Raw genomic sequence first — 18,092 nt, 5'->3', positions numbered from 1 at the left:
TGACCCACTTGTGTATTTTTTTTAAAACAGTACTGATGGTTTTGCTGATTACTACTGTATAGTATAGTTTGAGATCTGAAAGTGCTGTTCTACCTTCATTCCAACCTTTTAAAAATATTTAACTTGATCATCTATATTTTTCACGCTTTCAAATGAATTTTGTTTTTATTTTGTCTAGCTCTCTAAAGTATCCTTCTGCTAGGTTAGTTAATATACCCTTGCATCTGCAAATTAACTTTGTTAGTAATGGCAGTTTATTAAATCATCTCAACTCAGCCACAAACACTGAATACTCTGTCTATTCTATCTAATTAAGTTATTCTTTATTTTTTAATGAACATTTTGTAATTTTATTTCTAAAACACTCCCCTCCACCATTTTAAAAATCATTTTGTAGTTATTTTTAATGGGATTTCCACAGAAGTGCAGTGAGGCTCAAATGAGATGAGTGTAAAACACTTTGTAAACTTCAAAGCACTATATAAATGCTTATTATTGTTGTTATTGTTATTGTTATTATTATTATTATTAGCTTACAGTCCCTAGGTGATGATAACTTCATTTCCTGTGCCTTCTAGTGCACTCCTGCTGAGCTCAAGCAACATTTATAGAGTAATCCAGGGTCATGCTGATAAATGTTATAGTTGAACTTAAAAAAAAAAGTATACACAACACTCTGAAATTTAATCTTCATTGACACTTTCTTACATCTAGACAATCAACAAAACAAGAAACTAAACCTGATATGTAATTATTGCCAATTTCTGAGGTATAAAAGTTCACACTAAAAATTTAATGATTAGTCAATTAGAGCTGACTTCAGCACACCCCTATATGTTCATGTCTATTACCATTTCCTTGATTGTGTTCTTCCTATCTAGAAGTACTATTCCTTGTTGTGGGTTCATTTTGGGGACAGCAAACTTAATTTTATTCCAATTTAATAACTATGTTAGCTATTATTTTTGAAAGGGAGCTAGATGCATTATTGGAAAGATCACTGAGCTTCCCAGCAGGAAGTTGAGTTCAAATACTGCTTTAAACATGTAGTAGCTGTATGACCTGAGGTAAGTCATTTAATTTCCTCAGGTTCAGTTTCTGCATCAATAAAAATGAAGAAGTTGAATTTGATAGCCTCAAAAGCTCTTCCAGCTCTAAATTTAAAATGTTATCTTCTCAATTAGTTTCTTTACCAATTACCTAAGGTTCTATAAGTAACTCATGTTATCAAAAAGGAATTTTTTGTCCACCATTATGCCTTTAATTTCTTACTCTTTTCTTATTGCTATTGTTAGTATTTTTAGAATGATGTCAAATAATTGCATGGCAAAGAGACATTTTTGCTTTACTCATATTGATTGGAGACATTTCCATTATTATCTTTGGAACTTATTCCTCTGGAAACAATTAGTTGTTGTTCATCTGGAATTATTAAATTTAACCACTATTGTCATGGAGTTTGAAGCATAAAGCTTTTCTTTGGAGGTGATCTATGGATTCTTTTAATACTTTTTTTTATTCACAAGTTCTGTGCAGTTTTCTTGTATCTTTCCTTCATTATGGTGTTTAGGGATTTTGATTTATCATATTCTACTGATCAAATTTGAATCACTTAATTCAGTGATGGGCAAACTTTTTAAAGAGGGGGCCAAAGGAAAGGAAATGTTCATCAGTCAGTCTGTTTCTAAGGCAACTCTTTTGAAGTTTCATTGTATTGTATCCTACTCATTGTAGTCATCAGATTAGGAATAATGTCACAGGGCAGATAGAACATTTCAGGGAGCCACATTTGGCCATAGTTTGCCCATCACTGACTTAATTGGTCTCTCCACATCCTATCTTTGAAAGCAATGGCTTCAACTTATATAGAGATCATGTATTCTTTTAATATTGCCCTTTGCTTTCTTTTTGTCACATTTTCCTCTCCATCAGTATTTTTGTATTGCAATTATATTCATTGTTCTTTTCTCTCTTTGATGAAGCTTTCCACCATGAACTCAATTTTTACAGTTTCCTAATTTTTTATTACTCCTTTCTCTCCTCTCTTTCTACATATATCTATCTATAAATTTATATATGTTACATATACATATACACATATGCATGTATGTGGGGATGTATATATATAAAAATTTTGTCACATTTATTACTAATTTCATTACACAAGTAGGTTTCATTTTCCTTTTGAGTCATTTGGAATTGTTTATGTTGTTTCATGTTCTCTTAAGATTCCACAGCATTTATCAGGCATTGATTCACTTTCCTTTACACTGAAATATTTATTGAAAATTTGTTAGTCTGAGAGTTTAGTACTCATCCTAGTTTTAGGATACATTCTGTTATTTATCTGCTTGTGCTCAAGGTTTTTACTGTTTTCTTCCTCATAATCTTTAAATATTCCAGCTTCCTTTTTCTCATTTTTCTCAATCACTTCTTTCCTGACTTCTCTTTATTTGCTCATGCATATATTCCTGGGACTGAATTACAAAACTAAATCACTCTCCTCCCACATTGGGTGACCATCCAAATGTAGGCCATACTGGTCTATTAGTGATAGTTTGTTCCTGCCTGGAGCACAGAGGTTAGAGTGAGAGGGTGCTGAATGAGCGTTTTGTAAAAGATCAGCATTCTCTATGTTCATTCATAAGGATTTTATCTTGTCTGGGTTCTCTTTATTTTTTGACTTGTGGATTCAACTGTAATTGTTCTACATTTGGCATGTAATTCCCTTTATAAGAGGGTTTGAGAGTTAGTAGGGAATGGAAAAACCATTCCCATCTTGTTGTTCGTGTTCACAATACATTTTAAAAAATTTATCCAATTGCTAGATACCTAAAATATTCATTAACATAGTTGTTGTTTTTTAAATCACCATTTGGCACTAGGAGTTTTCAAACTATATTTCTTAACAAATTTGTAAATGCTTGAATTTGATCAAAATTTCCATCCATAATAGTTCGAGGAATTCAGGATATTTTTGCAATGCAGAACTTGGTTAATCTGTGAAGAATCTCATGATATTGCATCAATTAGAAATCTTCTGTTTCTTTGATACTGGGAAAAAGATGACCTTTCCCTCTGATAGTATACCTAATATAAACTGAATGCTATAGTATAGAGTTCAAGATTCCCACTGATCTTGATTTGTTCTCTAAATGAAAAAGGGTGTTTTTTGACCAGGAAGCAACCCTGGTTACAGAATATCTAAAATCCCCACCAAGCTAAAAAATGTTTTTTGTCTCTGCTTGATTCCTGTTATGTTATTGCACATTTTGTTTAAATGTTTCCACTGTGACAATTTTATCAGTCATCATATGCAGAAATGTTTCTGCTTTTCAAATGGATAGTGTGAGATCCATATCGCTGAGAGGGGTTCAAGCTGCAGAGATGGGTGCAAGCTGCAACACAGAATTCCATAGTGCCCCCCAGAACTCTGAGAGAGGGAGCAGTTAGAGACCATTGGATTTCTGGTATAAAAAAGGCAGGACACCTGGCTTTCAGGGTCTTGAGTCTTGGGGCTTGAGTCTGGAGTCAGCAATATGGATCACACAATAGATAGAAACTATCCATGAACAACAACAACAACAACAACAACAACAACAACAACAACAAAAAACATGATTCAGGACTTTTAAAAACAAGGTAAGCTTAAGATGTATTCAGAATTGAAAATCAAAGAGTTCTAAAAATTAATAAAATAGCTTCTATGGTAAAAATCAACATGTACTTTTTGTTATTTTTTTCTAATTTGCTGTTAATTCAGTAAACTTTTAAACTAATTTCTTTTAAAACTTAATTCTTTTGAGTTTTGAACTTAATGAAAATATTTTTTAAATGAATTTTACATTTTAAGCCTTAAATAATTTTGTTTTTCACTGGAGAATATCCCCCTGCCAGGTGAAAATTTGCTACTTTCTTCTTGAGGATTACATATACAGATATAGAGTTGTATTTCACAAAGATTACTTCTAGCAAGCAGATTTATGCTTTTAATAAATCCTGGGGAGTGATTCAAACAGGAAATGGTGAGCTATATTAAAAGGTCATAACATACCTTGAAATCATTTATCTCTGTGGGCATTGGTAGCCTGCCACATCTCACAGTTTCTTCCAATCTCACCAAATTAGCTCCAACACAGATTCTGATGAAAGTGCTATTCTCCAATGCTTTGAAAACCCTTAAATATTTGTTCCATTGTTTTATAGTAATTGACAAGATAAGTAAAAGGGACAGAGGAAGGAATGAAGATAAGGTATCTCTTTGTAACAGTGAGGTGGTTAGTGTTCTTATATATGAGACTAAAGGTAACACATATCACAATATTGGAGCTGAGGCTGAATAGCTAAGGAGAAACTGTTAAGAAAATTATTTTTACTTATCAAGCCAACTTTATATAAAAATCATAAAGTCATATGACAATACTTTCACTCTAGATTTCACATTAGGGAGCCAGGTGTCAAAAGTGAGTTTTACTTCTATTAAGTACACAGTGAATTCCCAGCTGTTGACCAGTAGAGGCAAGTATGGTGAGACTACTTCAAGTTAAAATGACAACAGAAAAGCCCAGCACTTGTAGCAAAAGACAAAAGAGGCTCCCAGGCTCAGTAGCATCAGTGTCCACATTTCCCAAATTCTTACCTCAGAGGAGACTCTGTCTCTCCTCAGTAACTGGTTTCACTTAATGGTGAAATTATGGTTTAGAAAATCCAAATGAGCTCTTTCTTAACCCATATCGTCATAATAGGACACCTCCAAAATGTAGGAAGCACACTCCAGTACAGGAGTCAGCAACCTTTTTGGGCATGAGAGCCATAAATGCCACATTTTTTAAAATGTAATTTCATGAGAGCCGTACAGTGCTCACAGTGCGCGCTCCTGTAACAGCGCCTGAAAATAAATTGACTTTATGGCTCCTGCAGAAAGAGCCATATCTGGCCATCAAAAGAACCAGATATGGCTCTAGAGCCATACATTGCCAACCCCTGCTCCAGTATCTGTATTCACAACTGGTTACTGTAGGGATTAGAGTTCTAAAGTCTTTTGATTCTTTTTGTAATCATATCTATCTTTTCTAAATGATCACTAACCATCCCTTTAATGATCCATGGCTAGAGTCTTCCCTAGAAGCCAGGTCATGCTCAGTAGTTTACAATTTTCAGATTAGTCTCCTCACTTTTTTGAAAATCAAGTCACTTCTCTAGTTTTATGGCACCTCCTTCATTTTCCACAGACTTACAAATATTACTGACAATGGCTCAGCAATTACATTTTCCAGTTTTTTCCAAGCTGGAACTCAGCTGTTACATAACTACATCATAACTTGATAATCAAAGTAGTCTCTCATTGTCACTTTTCTTATCTTGAATATCAGCTCCATGTTAGACATTTGTGTTCTGTCATTTCTGGGACTAAGGTCATTCTCCTTGACAGAGAAAGCAGAAACAAATTAATTTAGTAATTGTTCCTTTTCTCTGTTGGAAGTTATCCCATCTACCCCAAATGAAAGGTCATATCACTTCTTTGATCCTCTTTCTCCCAATAAAGCTTAGCAACAACAATAACAACAACAAAAAACCCTTTGGTTATCCTTAACTCCCCTTCAGATCATTCTGAGCTTTAGTACTTGATGCTATTTTGACAAAACTGTGTAATTTTCTCATATTTATCCTTTTGTTACCTGACTTGGTTTCTATCTTCTATATATTTCTTTTTAAAATTTGAATTGATTGAAAAAATCTCTGAGTATACTCATTAGTCTGTCTAGAAAACTTTCATTTTTCATTCTTGCTGGAATTATTTACCTTTATGTCTTCAGAAAGCTTCCCTTCCATTCTAGGATGATTCCTCTTATAAACATTTAATCCATGGAAAATACTGCTCATGATGCATTGCATCTACATACATTATGAATTCTCAAATACCACTTGTATATAGATTTTATGTGTGCCATGAATAGATGTCACATACATGCTATGCGATACATGATGAACACATACCTTGCATAATTGGAAGATAATCCAGCTCCTTTTTTATTGCCTATTGGCTATGATCCATTAGTTCTTCACTCAAGGATATGGATAGATGAAAGAGAAACAAATGAAACTCAAATCTGCCAATTCTACCATTTGCTTTATGGCCTAGATGACCAGTTGATATTACTGATTAAAATTAGGTCTCTGATTCTATACAAATACAAGAAGAAAGATAATCTCTGCCTTCAAGGAACTTACATTTTTATGAGAATATAACATGTAAAAGAAAGCTGAAAAGGGAATCTGGAAGAGAAGGTTCCCACATAAAGGCATGATACAAAAAGTCTGGAGAGTTAGTAGAGCCTAGAGAGGAATCAAAAGATGGCTGGCATGGGCACTTTCCTTTAAATGAAGGTTCCAGGGGCAGACTATATTTCCATTGCCAGAAGTCCAGGGATGAATAGACGGCCTTAGGAACAAAAAAAAAAAAAAAACTTCCTCATTAAGAAAAGGCTGCTTGGTATGATGGGAAAAGTCCAGAGGCAGGAGGAGAACGTGGAGATCAATGAAAGACAAAGCTGTGATATTTGGGAAGTGAAGATTGAAAGGGGAGAAAAAATTCTCTCTAAGGTTGCTGTCATTTCTACTGAAGTGCTGGGTCAGAGTTGGTGAGGTGAGAGAGAAGAGGGAAGAGAGACAGGTGACTGAGGTTTCAAGATGACTTAAGCAGGTGGTAGAAATTACAACTCACATTTCTACAAAGCCTGAGTGACTAGGAGAATAGTGATGGAATTAATAACTCATATTTTTTATATCTCCTGAAAATTGAAAAAAGCTTTAAAAGAAATTGGCAAGTTGGAAGAAGGGGAAGACTTTGTGGGGAAAGAAGGGGGGAAATGATGAGCTCAGTTTGGAATATATTGAGTTCGGGACCACCAAAGGAGGGAGTACAGAGGCAGAGAACAGATTCAAAGACAAAGCCTTGAGGGACACTTACACTGGAATTCAGAAGGAAAATGAACCAGTAGAGGACACCGAGAAGCTGTTAGATAGGAAGGCGAGAATCAGAAGAGAGCAGCATGTCTTAAACCAAGGGGGACAGATTATCAAGAAGGCATGATCAGTAATATCATATACTGCAGAAAAGTCAAGGGAGAGTAGGGACTAAGACTGAGAAAAATCCAATCAATTTGCTAGGTGAACCAAGAGAATTAATTTCTCCAAGATTCACTTAGGGTAGTATCTTTTGTAGCATGAAATGATAGGAAAAGAAAGGATGGAAGATCAGTGAATATGAATGAAGTATTCTCTTTGTGCTTTATTGCTTCCTTTTTTCTATTGATTGTTTTACAAATAGATTTTTATTAGGGCAGGGCACCAGCATAAAATGCTATCTTGCCTATACTGGCCCTTAGGGGAGAGAGAATAGTAAATAATACAAGCCTTTCTATCTTTAAAGGACTAATTTTATCCTCTCGTTTCCAGTTTGTTCGAATAGGACTTGAGCAGAAGGAAAAAGAGAATGGAAGGAAAAGGAATAATTATTTATATGAGGGAATGAAGGTGTCTTCATGGCCTTCTCTATGTTGGCCCTGGATTATTGTAATAGTATTCTTGTTGGTCTCTTGACTTGAAGTCTCTTCCCACTCAAGTCCTTCTGTTCTCTGTTCCTCTACTTCTCAGTTACTTTCCATCTTTTCCAAATTCCCATTTATCAAGTCCATTAGCTGCCAAGGTGATTTAATTAAAGTGTAAGTCTGATCATGCCACATACTCCTACTCAGTAAACTTCAGTGGCTCCCAATTACTTTCAGAACCAAATATAAGACACTCTCTGGAGTTCAAAGCCCTTCCCAGCCCTGGTGCTTCCAAAATTTCCCAATCTGGTTACACATGTTACTCCTCAACATATACTTACTCTGATCTCTGGCACTCTCGTGATTACCTCCATTTGTAATTGGCTGGGATGCTGTCCCTCCTCACCTTTACCTTCTGGTTCTTCTGACTTTCTTCAAGACTTGGTTAAACTCAAACCTTTTGCAGGACACTTTTCCTAGTCAGTTCCCTGTTTTTCCCTCCCTCAACTGTTGGTACTTTCCTTCTGATATTATTTTCCATTTACACTATATAATAAATATCTTATCAATGCAGTTATTTGAAGGTTTTCTCTCCCATTAGAATGTGAGCTTTTTGAGAGCAGAAACCATATTTTAAACTTTTTTTATATCCCCAGAGCTTAGAGAGAACATAGTGAGTACATAGTAAATATTTATTGATGAACATTAATTTAGGGCTATTGAAGTGATTTTCCTTGACCTTTTATATAGCAAATTCCTGAAAATAGTATATGTTAAGAGAACAGTAGCTTATTTCTGCCCAAAAATCCCCCTCATAATTACAAATTCACATGAAAATCTAATCAAAAGATTTGGAGGGTCATAGTTTATCAAAGTTATTTAAGGCCAACTAGAATCCTTAAAAGTCTATGGACTGATTTGATTTCTTTTAAGTCCTGGACCTTCTAATGTGTATGTTACCGTTCTATTCAAGGAACAGAGAGCTGTGATTACCATATTGGAAGTTATAGATACAAACATATACATGGCAGGGATTTCCTAACTTTGGGGTGACAATGTCTCTCCCTGGAGGGATTTATACCCTCAGAATTTTAAAAAATAGCTTTCATTTGCTCTGGTTTTTAAAATTCTCAAAAGTTATTTGTCATGGGGCAGCTGGGTAGCTCAGTGGATTGAGAGCCAGGCCTAGAGACAGGAGGTCCTAGGTTCAAACCCGGCCTCAGACACTTCCCAGCTGTGTGACCCTGGGCAAGTCACTTGACCCCCATTGCCTACCCTTACCACTCTTCCACCTATAAGTCAATACACAGAAGTTAAGGGTTTAAAATTTAAAAAAAAAAAAGTTATTTGTCATTTCTGTGATCTGGGGAGATCTTACAATATTAAACCAAGGAGGCAATGCTGTTTGTTAACAGCCCCCAAAAAAAAAAAAAGGAAAAGAAAAGAAAAGAAAAATCACTATTGTGTTCTTGTATAAACATTGATTACAATATTTAATGTACTGTTTAATCAACTTAAAAAAAAATAAACACACGTACCAGTTCACAATATCCCTTCCAATCATCCAGCTAACCCTCAATCCAGGAAGAACACATTTGCCACGCAGTCCAATTGCATCATTTATATATGTGTTTGTACAAAAGTCACTGTGATGCTCATCTATCCCATAAAAATGTCTATATGGTGATTATCAACACTTACCAATTATAGAATTGAGGAGACTGTATCCTATTGTCATTGAACACCCTTTCAATGGAGAAGTCATAAAAACTCATCAGATATTTTTTAGGCAAATTTTCTCTTTAGTTGACATAAATTAAGTAAAGATTTGTGAAGTACAACAGAAGATCAAAAGAGAAATTTAATTGGATAAGTGTTTACAATTATTTCTGAAGCAGTGTCAGTCTTAGTAAGAGACAGCATAATAAAACCTCTAATTGCTTTCTATTGGTTTAAGTGCCACTTTCTACATAAAGCCTTTTCTGATTCCTCCAGGCTTCTACTGCCCTTTTCCACAATAAAATCTAAGCTTCTTGAGGTCAGACACTGTTTTACTTTTGTCTGTATATCCCCAGTGCATTTGTAGTTGTTCAGTTATTCAACTATGTGTGACTCTTCATGACCCCATGGATTTGTCCATAGGATTTTCTTGGCAAAGATACTGAAGTATTTGCCATTTTTTTTCTTCTATTGGGTCTCCATTTTACAGATGAGGAACAGAGGCAAATGGAGGTTAAATGATTTGCCCAGGGTCACACAGCTAGGAGTCTGAGGCCAAATTTGAACTCAGATCTTCCTGACTCCAAGCCCAGTGTTCTAACTATTGCTTCATGAATTGCTAAATAATAGTTTGTTGTGTCAATGTTATAAAAGAAAGATTTTTCATCATGGAATAAGGAGAGTCTTGGGATCCAATCTTGGCATTTACTAATTGCGTGGTAAGATCACGGAATTTAATATCATAGACATGGATCTAAGAGGAATATTAGAGATAATCTACTCTAACCCTTTAATTATATAGATAAGGAAACTGAGGCCCTAGAAGATTAAATGTGTTGTCCAAGGTTACCCAGGTAGTAAACAGTTAGAGCCCTCTCTGAGCCTCCATTTCACACTGTCCTTTATCTAAGGCAACATATGCTTTTGGCACCTGTATCATTATGGGGGGTATATATGCAGGTGACTGCTGAGGAGAAGAGAAAAAGCTTGAAAATTCTTAATATTGATCAAGGTTCTCAAAAGAAAATATCTAAAGAGGAGAAGTAGAATGTATGCAGTGCTCCATTAATGTATGATGATAACAATTATGTACTATATGTCTATGTGTTTATAGAGGTATATCTCTATACCCTTAAAACTTATTTTCCCAAACCATCTAAGTGCTTTAGAGATATGATCTTCATAATCACAGTATCGCTGAGCTACTTACACAGTAAAATAAAATCTATGTGGGGACCCTTTTATGAGCCTAGAATTAGACTAGCACTTTATGACTAGCTTTTGATATTATTATATAATTTGTTATATGTATTATATGTATTAACATATGTACTTATATATTGGGATTTTACTGTATCTTTTTGTTATGTTGAGGTTCTATGATAGAGTAGAAAGAGAACTGAGAATTGTCCCAACTATTTTAGAAGGAAATTTGGAACTACACCTTCCTAATCACTGAATTGTGACTTCTTTTTGACCCATCAATTCCACTACTAGGAATATATCTCGAAAAGATCAAAGATAGAGGAGAAAGATCTATATGTACAAAAATATTTCTAGAAACCTTTCTAATTATAGCAAGGAAATTCACATTTCCCAATTTACCTCTTTTTCTTTCCCAGAGAACTTTCCCTTATAACAAACATAAAAGTGTGTGTGTGTGGGGGGGGGGGTGGACTTAACAAAACTAACAAACAGGAAAAAAATCAAGCCTTGTATGAAGCATTTTACTTCCTATGCAGTCTTCCAACTCTGCAAAGAAGGCATGGGGGAATGCCTTCTCATATCTTTTCTTGGGACCAAATAGGGTCACTGCAATTTCACAGCATTCACTTTTGATTGTTTTGTGGTCGTTGTTCTTTCCATTTATATTGTTATAGTCACAGGGAATATTGTTTTTCTGATTCTGTTTAATTCACCTTTCATCAGTTCAAATAAGTCCTTCCATGCTTCTCTATATTCGTCATTTCTTACAGCACTGTATTATTCCATTATATTCATATTCCTTTTTATTTTATACATTATATTCATGCACCTTTTGTTATTAGCAAAGACAATTATTCATATTTGTCTTTGTCTCCCTAGTACCTTGAGAGATGACATGGGAGAGGAGAGATCCCATCTTGGAGTTAGGAAGACTTGGGTTTGAGTCTCACCTTTTTTTTTTTTATTATTATTAGACATTTATTAATATTCGTTTTTAACCTGTTTACATACTTTATGCCCCTACTTTCCCCTTCACCCCCCGCTCTCCCCCCACCCATGGCCAACACACATTTCCACTGGTTGTAACTTGTGTCCTTGTTCAGGGTCTATTTCCCATTCATGTCCGCCTCAGCCCATGCATTCAAGCAATTGTTTATCTTATATGTTTCCTCTCCTGCAGTCCTTCCTCTGAATGTGGGTAGTATCTTTACCATAAATCCCTCAGAGCTGTCTTGTGTCATTGCAGTGTTGCTGGTACAGAGGTCCATTACATTCGATTTTACCACAGTATATCAGTCTCTGTGTACAGTGTTCTTTTGGCTCTGCTCCTTTCGCTCTGCATCACTTCCTGGAGGTCTCTCCAATTTGCATGGAACTTCTCCAGTTTATTATTCCTTTTAGCACAATAGTATTCCATCACCCGCATATACCACAGTTTGTTCAGCCATTCCCCAATTGAAGGACATACCCTCCTTTTCCAGTTTGTTGCCACCACAAAAAGCGCAGCTATAAATATTTTCGTACAAGTCTATTTATCTATGATCTCTTTGGGGTACAAACTTGAGTCTCACCTTTGAAACATATAGGCTTTGTGATACTGGGGAAGTCATTCAGCTTCTCAGTCCCTAGACAATTCTCTCAGTCTATATATTGTAGAGGAGGCTCAACGTTGCTTTGGTAGATGTAATGCCTTCACAAGCACTTCTCAACACCATTGAAGTCAAAGGTCCAGAACAAATATAATTCCTAGCATAGTGCCTTGTATGTCGTAGGTAATACCTATAAAGTGAACTGAACTTATTTTTCCTTTTAAAAACTGATGCCTTTGTTTTTATATCCTATTCATTTTTAATATACTCTCCTCATTTCCCCTCCCCAGAAAGCCCTCCTTATAACAAATTTTTTTAAAAAATCAGCAATATCTGATATTACCTGAGTTCCATGCCTGAATTTCTCACCTCTTCAGTGAAAGGACATGCATTTCTTTAACTTGTTTCAATCTTAAAACTTACTCATAACTTTGTGAAGAAATTTCCCTTTTATTGTTCTTTACATTTATATTGTTGTGGTCAATATGTGTGTTTTTCTACTACTACTTATTTTACTTGTATCAGTTCATATAAATGCTTCTTTGTATTCTTCATTTCATTATTTATGTTGTTATACTCAATTACATTCATGTACAGCAGTTTGTTTAATTATTCCCCAAACAATGGGCATCAATGACATTTCCTGTTCTTTCCTACTACAAAAAGTATTTTGTTATAGATAAGACCTCTCTTTTTGTCTTTGATGTCTTCATATCTACCTAACTGTATGATGTCCAGGACAAACATGTTCTAATATTTTAGTCCCTTTTTTCAGCATAGTTTCTAATTCTTTTCCAGAAGAGCTAGACAAACTCACAGCTTAATCAGCATTGTGTTTGTGTGCCTGTCTTCCCAATGCACTTTCAGCATTGACTATTTCCATCTTTTGTCATCTTAGCCAGTTTACTAGATTTAAAAAAAAATAACAACTTTTCCTTTCTATCTTAGTAACAACTCCAAGACAGAAGAATGTGAGTTAGGCATACAGAGTTAAGTGACTTGCCCAGAGGCAAGATTTGAGGTGAAACCTCACAGTTATTTTAATTGCGCCCATTTTATCATTAATGATTGGAGCAATCTTTCATATGGTTGTTAATAGTTCACATTTCTTTTGAGAACTCTAAATTCATAACCATTCACCACTTCTGCAAGGGGTATGTTGAAATTGAAGTCTGAGTTGTTAATTCTCCTCACAAAAATCAGATGACCAGTGGGTCATCTAATGAGTGGAAGGGTAGAATAATTATCCATAACTTTCTCTTTTTATTAAGCTACTTGTATTGTCTTTAATTATATTTTTATTTTTATTTTGAATATTTTCCCATAGTTACATGTTTCATGTTCTTTCCCTCTCCCCAAACCTCCCTAACCCCCTTAGCTGATGCACAATTCCTCTGGGTTTTACATGTATCATTGATTAAGACCTAATCCCATATTATTGATAGTTGGACTTGAGTTATCATTTAGTGTCTTCATCCCCAATAATATCCCCATCAGCCCATGTGTTCAAGCAGTTGTTTTTCCTCTGTGTTTCTCCTCCCACAGTTCTTCCTCTGAATGTGGCTAGTTTTTTTTTCTATAAGTCCCTCAGCCTTGCTCTGGATCCTTGCATTGCTGCTAGTACAGAAGTCCATTATGTTCGATTGTACCACAGTGTATCAGCTTCTGTGTATAATGTTCTCCTGGTTCTGCTCCTTTCACTCTGCATAAATTTCTGGAGGTCATTCCAGTTCCTTGTATTGTCTTTAACCAAAAAACATTGACTCATGAAAGACTTTGGGAGTGAAAACGGAGTTGAGGATTAACTCCAAAATGGACAAAACTTTCTACCTCTCTCCTTAAGTACTTTTTGGACATGTCAGAGGCAAAAGAAAATAAGGATTTTGATTCTCTTTCCTAAGAGATGTTCAGGGATGCTCTTAAACTTGTACTATAACTGTTAGGGTCCAAAGAAGGAAGCAATTTGTTTTATCTATATAGATAGCAACATGTTATCCAGTATCATTGAAGTAGTCAGCAGACCATAGCTGTTATGGGATGTAAAGCTAGAAGGCACCTTTAATATCAAATGAGGATCCTGGGGCCCAGAAAGGTTGACTTCCTAAAATTTCATAGAGTCAGTGAGTGCCCAAACTGAGATTAAAAAAAAAAACAAACCAAGTCCTCTGACCCCCAGATCCTTCACTTTGCTGGCGTAAATGTAATGGAATTCTGAACGATCTTTCTCCTTCTACTTTTTCAGACGAGGAGTCCTGCATCTTCATCAGAGCAAAGGAATCGATGATTTAGGACTTCCTCGGTGGCAACTGACCTCTTGCTTGGTAGTTGTGATTGTACTGCTTTATTTTAGCTTATGGAAAGGAGTGAAGACATCTGGCAAGGTGAGGCTCACTGACAGCTAGACATTATGGAATCAAAGATGCACATAATCTCAATGCAATTTTTCTTCCAGTGGCAGAATAGTAACAGTCAGAGCTGGGATTCCATATCATGTTTTCTTTTTGGAAAGACGATTATTAGTTAGCATAAATGGGACTCCATGTCTTCATTATAAATGTCAGTATAAGAAAGGGTTGACCAAATCTGTTTGTTAATTATGAAGTGAAAGACATGCGAAATGTAAATATGTATATAAAAATTAACATTTTTTACCTAAGCACCTATCTAGAAAATATCAAATGATTAAAGAATACCTCTTATCTAAGTTATGGAATTCTATTAGATGAACAACCTATATGGTTGTCCATAAGCATATATATATTGGACAAGCACTACAGATGGATCATAAATAGGGGATAGAATTAAATAGGAAGAAGAGAGTAAGCTAGATTACTTTGGGGAAATTGCAAACATTCTTTAATGACTCCAACCTCCTCCTTGAAACAAAGACTAACAGTAAAAATACTCTACCAATGATGTTATATTATTGAGTCATGGAACAATACAACCCCTAAAGAATCCAAAATGCAGAGGTATGTGGTAGATGTGAACAGAATTCAAGATATTAAAAAGTAAAGGCACCAAAGAAACAACAGAAGAAGAAGGAGGAGGAGGAGGAGAAGGAGGAGGAGGAGGAGGAGGAGGAAGAGGAGGAGGAGGAAGAGGAGGAGGAGGAGGAGGAGGAGGAGGAGGAGAAGAAGAAGATGATCATGATCATAATCATTCTTAAACTGTCAAGGAGGAATGCCTTATTGCTTCTCAATACCTCTGCAGTAAACTTATGGGAAGATAGAATAAAAATGTTATGGGATAGGCAAATGTAAATGGGATGTATTCTGCTTCCTTAGAATAGACCACAGATCCATTTATGTACTTGATTGTAAAAATTAAAACATTCTCATTTGTTGGCAAATATCAGTGGCTTTTATGAAGGAAAGATACTTTACTTATGACAGACCTATGGCTATCCTTCACATGCAAAAATAAAAAAAAAACCTTCCAAAACTAAATAGGATACTCACTAATGACTGNGAGAGAGAGAGAGAGAGAGAGAGAGAGAGAGAGAGAGAGAGAGAGAAAATATAACTTAAGTGACACCTAGATGAAAAGTGAAGGAGAATAACTATCATGATTTTCCATTCAGGTGGTCTGGATTACGGCCACCATGCCGTATGTGGTCCTCACGGCCTTGCTACTTCGTGGGGTCACTCTTCCAGGAGCCATCGATGGTATCAAAGCCTACTTGAGTGTTGATTTCTACCGTCTCTGTGAGGCATCTGTGAGTGTGTGTTCCTTACTCATTTATTAATTCTTTTTATGCCATCTAGAATGCTTAGATCTAAGATTTATCTATTCTGGGACTAAAGATTCATAAAGGAAGCAGGATTGTAGTGTCCTATTTATTTCAACACCATATATTTGTCGAACACCAACTATATACACAAGAGACTGGGTTAGGTAGGAAATTCAAAACCGCATGACACCATGCCAGCCCTACAGGATCTTATAATCTAGTTACATATCTAAAGCATATGGACAAGGAATTAGAATATGAAGCTTTTTATGCTAAATTCTTTAGGAGAGTTAGAAACATTAAGTGCTCTCATGACTAGGAGATCATAGAAAGGAGAGATAATGCTCACAGTCTTGAGAAAAGAAAACTAATATTAACCAAATAATCTATTAGTAAAATTTAACACATCTTCATAAACATTTAGGTGTCTTTAACCCAAATTAGTGCCATTTGGGGATAATGCATTATTAGTAAACAACTTATTTTGACAGAGAAAACTTTAAATAAATCACCTGATAATTTTGTTGGCTTTATAAGCAGCAATCGCACAACCCCTAGAGTATTTTTATTTGTACTCTGTTTGGTGTTATAAGCAAAATAAATATGACTATCTATACAAACGTAGCACATGGGGCACCTCTCCCCCAAGGACCCACAGAAAGTGAAGTGACTGCAGGTTTAAGGGATTTTGTAGATCAGCGGACACTCAAAATTATTGCTCATAAGACCTCACTGATTTATTTTACTAGACCAGCCAGAGAACAGTTACAATGCCACAAGTAGCACAAGAAATATGTCTGGAGAAGCACACACATAGGAAACTTACACAGAGAGGGGCTATGCATAGGGGGATTACATGTTCTATAAGTTATAGCCCTACATGCTAGCTTTAGTTCTTTGGGAATATAGATTCCAACTAGTGACACTGGAATGCCTTTGACATTTTAAGTTTACACTTTGAAAGATGCCACTCTTGTGAGTTCAGGCCCGTATATGACTTAGATTGAGAAAATTTTATTCCTTTCAATTCCCATAATGGCAGTCTTGGTCTATGCAAGTTAGCTCTCCTGAGGGACAGGAAAAAACTTGGCAATTAAACTACTCTCTGCACAGATAAAATTATACATATGCATATGTATGTAATGTATGTGCATACAGATGTATATTTATATATGTTTGTATATATACATACATGTGATTTTATCAGTGTAGGGGACTTTCCGTATGAAACCTCATTCCTCTATAGCAGATTGATAACTTGTCTATAAATTATAATTTTAAAGAGTTGCTTAGTATACATATGTGTTTGTGTGGAAAAGATAGATAGATAGATAGATAGATAGATAGATAGATAGATAGACAGACAGACAGACAGACAGACAGACAGACAGACAGATAGATAGATAGATAGATAGATAGATAGATAGATAGATAGATAGATAGACAGACAGATAAATAGATAGATAGATAGATAGACAGACAGGCAGGCAGATAGATAGATAGATAGTAGATAGATAGACAGACAGACAGTTGGAGAGATAGACAAGTGGACAGATATTATAGATAGATCTTTGTTTAGGTCCAGACCTATGATTTCATTAGTATAAGTAACTCTTTGTGAAGAAAGTTCCTCCATCCATACAGATCAGCAACTTTTCTGCAATTTACCACCTTATAAGAATTGCTATGGGACACTAAGAAAGTTCTTTGTCCAGAGTCATATAGTCACTCTGTGTCAGAGTTGGACTTCAACCCAGCTCTTCCTGACTCTAAGGCCAGTTCTTAATTCATTATGCCATTATGCCAATTCATTATGCTATCTATAGGGGAGGTTATTTGAATAGATCAGAGCTGTTAAAAAGAGCTAAACTAGTGTGGTGTCAATGGGAAGAGAGAGAAGCAGACTGATACAAAAGATATTTTAGACATAGAATTAAACAGAATTCGGTAACGTTGGATTTGAGAAGTGGAGGAGAAGGAATATTCATGGATATTCATAACCTTTTCTCCTATCCTTTTTCTGGACCAAGACACAAAATCCAATATTCAGTCCCTGGGAGCCTGAGAAGCATTTTCCTGTGTTATCGAAGAATCTAGGATTTTTAGGAGGATGAAGCTATGCAATTCAGTGCTTTGTCCCACATCCTTCTTCATCAGGTTCAGGCCTAACAGTGTGAAAGCTTAGGATCACCTGTCATTTCAAGTTAGTTCCTACGTCCTTTCAATTCCATGCCTAGAACATGTTTTGCATCCATCTCCTCTTTTCTAATCTCATTGACATCACAGTGGTATAGG

The 18,092-nt window shown here is 35.6% G+C and overlaps 1 protein-coding gene across 1 annotated transcript in view; it reads left to right on the top strand.

Annotated features, from left to right (window-relative positions):
• SLC6A3 (solute carrier family 6 member 3) overlaps positions 1–18,092 on the top strand; it is an 82,737-nt gene that overhangs the window by 18,125 nt on the left and 46,520 nt on the right. Inside the window, exons 4-5 of the mRNA XM_044657864.1 lie at positions 14,307–14,445; positions 15,648–15,782. Coding sequence (XP_044513799.1) covers positions 14,307–14,445; positions 15,648–15,782 — 274 coding nt within the window. The remainder of the gene's footprint in view (positions 1–14,306; positions 14,446–15,647; positions 15,783–18,092) is intronic.

This window comes from Gracilinanus agilis, chromosome 1, assembly GCF_016433145.1.
Source record: "Gracilinanus agilis isolate LMUSP501 chromosome 1, AgileGrace, whole genome shotgun sequence".
In the NCBI taxonomy this organism is placed as follows: domain Eukaryota; kingdom Metazoa; phylum Chordata; class Mammalia; order Didelphimorphia; family Didelphidae; genus Gracilinanus; species Gracilinanus agilis.
This window is presented reverse-complemented; position numbering and strand designations above follow the sequence as displayed.